This window comes from Triticum aestivum, unplaced genomic scaffold (genome assembly GCF_018294505.1).
Source record: "Triticum aestivum cultivar Chinese Spring unplaced genomic scaffold, IWGSC CS RefSeq v2.1 scaffold190376, whole genome shotgun sequence".
NCBI classification, from domain to species: Eukaryota; Viridiplantae; Streptophyta; class Magnoliopsida; order Poales; family Poaceae; genus Triticum; species Triticum aestivum.
The window spans coordinates 306-2,685 of record NW_025242357.1 but is presented as its reverse complement, the minus strand read 5'-3'; the positions used below and the strand labels follow the sequence as shown (position 1 = coordinate 2,685).

The window sequence follows — 2,380 nt, the reverse complement described above, 5'->3', positions numbered from 1 at the left end:
TCATTGGTCAATACCGAGACAGAGAACTTGAGGGGGGTTTCTTGCTTTCAGAGCAACATCATTCAGTCCTTAGTCGTTGATGCACAAATTCAATCCAGAAAACTGAAATGCAGAATACCACTTAGGCCGCGCTTGGTATGGTTGTAATTCGATACAGGTGTATTTAACTTCCGGGTGTAACTTACCGGTCTAGAGCTATTTTCAGCTCGAAACCAAAACGACCGGCGGAGACCTGTATATTTTACAAGGGTATTCAGATGGAAAACGAGAATCCAAACAGGGACTTAGTGACTTGCTAACCTTTCCACGGTGACCTTGACAGCTTCCAATGGAGACAATCCCAGCAGGAGAAACACAGCACTTGCTGTTGTCCTCAGCTTATCCGGTCTTCTTCTTCTCGGCATCGGCGTATTCTTTCTGTGGACTAAGTTCTTCAGAAACAAAGGTGCGCCTAAATCTAAACTAGTATTTTCTACGAGTATTTTTATACACAAGGAAGGTAAATTTTACTTTCTGCAAACCTGCAGGGAGGTCCCAGAGCACACGACCGCTCACCTCATTCGACTCGAGCAACCCTCTTGCTCCAGTCCAAGACAGGAGCATGGAAGAGGACTCGAGTCAGAGCAAAGGACTGCATGATGTCACTCTCTTTGACATGGCCACGATTGCCTCCTCCACCGACAACTTCGCGGCGGCGGCCAAGCTCGGCGAAGGCGGTTTCGGCGCCGTCTACAAGGTAAACATTGCAACATTTCGCGGCATCGATCGATTGATCGATCTGAGGCAAGAAAGTGATAACAACTGCTGCAAAACAAATGGTTGGATCGATGCAGGGTGAGCTTGGGGGAGGGCAGAAGGTGGCGGTGAAACGGCTGTCCAAGTACTCGACGCAGGGCCTGGACGAGTTCAAGAACGAGGTGGTGCTCATCGCCAAGCTCCAGCACGTGAACCTCGTCAGGCTCTTGGGCTGCTGCGTCCATGGAGAGGAGAGGATCCTGGTGTACGAGTACATGGAGAACAAGAGCCTGGACATGCTCCTCTTCGGTACGTCAAACCTGTCCATCTACACACGTTGTGGATTTAAGTTGTTGCCGTGAATTTACAGATGAAAATCATGAAATGATGTGTTTAAGCAGATAAGGCTCGATCGGCGCAACTGGACTGGCCGAAGCGGTTTGACATCGTACTGGGCGTCGCACGGGGGCTCCTGTACCTGCACCAGGACTCGAGGTTCAAGGTCATCCACCGGGACCTCAAGGCCGGCAACATCCTCCTCGACGGCGACATGAACCCCAAGATCTCCGACTTCGGCGTCGCCAGGATCTTCGGTGGCGACGGCGCCGACTCACACACCCGAAGGGTCGTCGGGACATAGTAAGTGAAGGCCGTCGCATTCGGCGCCGTCGGTTTTATGTTTTCGATGCAACGGCGAGCTGACCGACGCGCTCGTGTGCATGCATGCAGCGGGTACATGTCCCCCGAGTACGCCATGGACGGCGTCTTCTCGGTGAAGTCCGACGTGTTCAGCTTCGGCGTGCTGGTGCTCGAGATCGTCAGCGGCAGGAAGAACCGGGGAATGTACAGCAGCGGCGAGCAGACGAGCCTGCTCAGCCACGTGAGTCATCCAGAACTAATCGGTCGCTCTGTTGATGAGAAAGAGATGGTGGTAACGTGAGTGTGATGTGTGCATGGCTGGGCAGGCATGGAAGCTGTGGAGGGAGGGCAACGCGCTGGGGCTGCTAGACGAGGCGGTGGCCAGCGGCGGCGACCGGGAGTCGGAGGAGGTGCTGCGGTGCGTGCAGGTCGGGCTGCTGTGCGTGCAGGAACGGCCGGAGGACCGGCCGCACATGGCCACGGTGTTTCTGATGCTGGCCAACCTGAGCGCGTTGATGCCACAGCCTAGGCACCCGGGCTACTGCAGCGACCGGGGATCAACCTCCACCGACGGCGACTGCTCCTTGAGCTGCACCGTCAATGAAATCACCCTCACCGTCGTCGAGGGCCGGTGACACCACGGTGCATTCTGTTAGCGAACGTGTGTTCGTGTCCTCTGTGCATGCCTAGTTTTTAGCCTAGCATCGGTTGAGTCAGTTGAGCTGTACATATATAAACCAGTGTAACACCAGATGATGAATACAAGAGCTGTTGCACGCCCTCTCTCTCTATATCTCGCTCTGGCTCCAACATGGTATCAGTTTAATTGAGATCCGTTTCTTCCGCTGCCCCACCCTTCCCACGCCATGAGCTCCTCCTCCTCCAACTCTTCCACCGGCGACTCCTCCTCCGACGAGCCGTTTGATCTCCCGGTTGCCACCCAAACCCTGCCCACTCTTCAGGTCCAAAGCCTTCGCATCCGGGACCACGTTCTCATCACCCTCGA

At 54.9% G+C, this 2,380-nt stretch overlaps 1 protein-coding gene across 1 annotated transcript; it reads left to right on the top strand.

The window, feature by feature from the left end:
* Positions 1-303: 303 nt before the first annotated feature.
* Positions 304-2,147, top strand: LOC123176921 (receptor-like serine/threonine-protein kinase SD1-8; the record flags this gene model as incomplete). The annotated part of the gene is made up of 6 exons (XM_044590927.1): positions 304-445; positions 528-736; positions 834-1,044; positions 1,137-1,374; positions 1,465-1,615; positions 1,701-2,147. Coding segments are annotated over 6 exons (1,260 nt in total), but the record flags the coding sequence as incomplete, so codon positions are not given.
* Between the last annotated feature and the right edge of the window lie 233 nt (positions 2,148-2,380).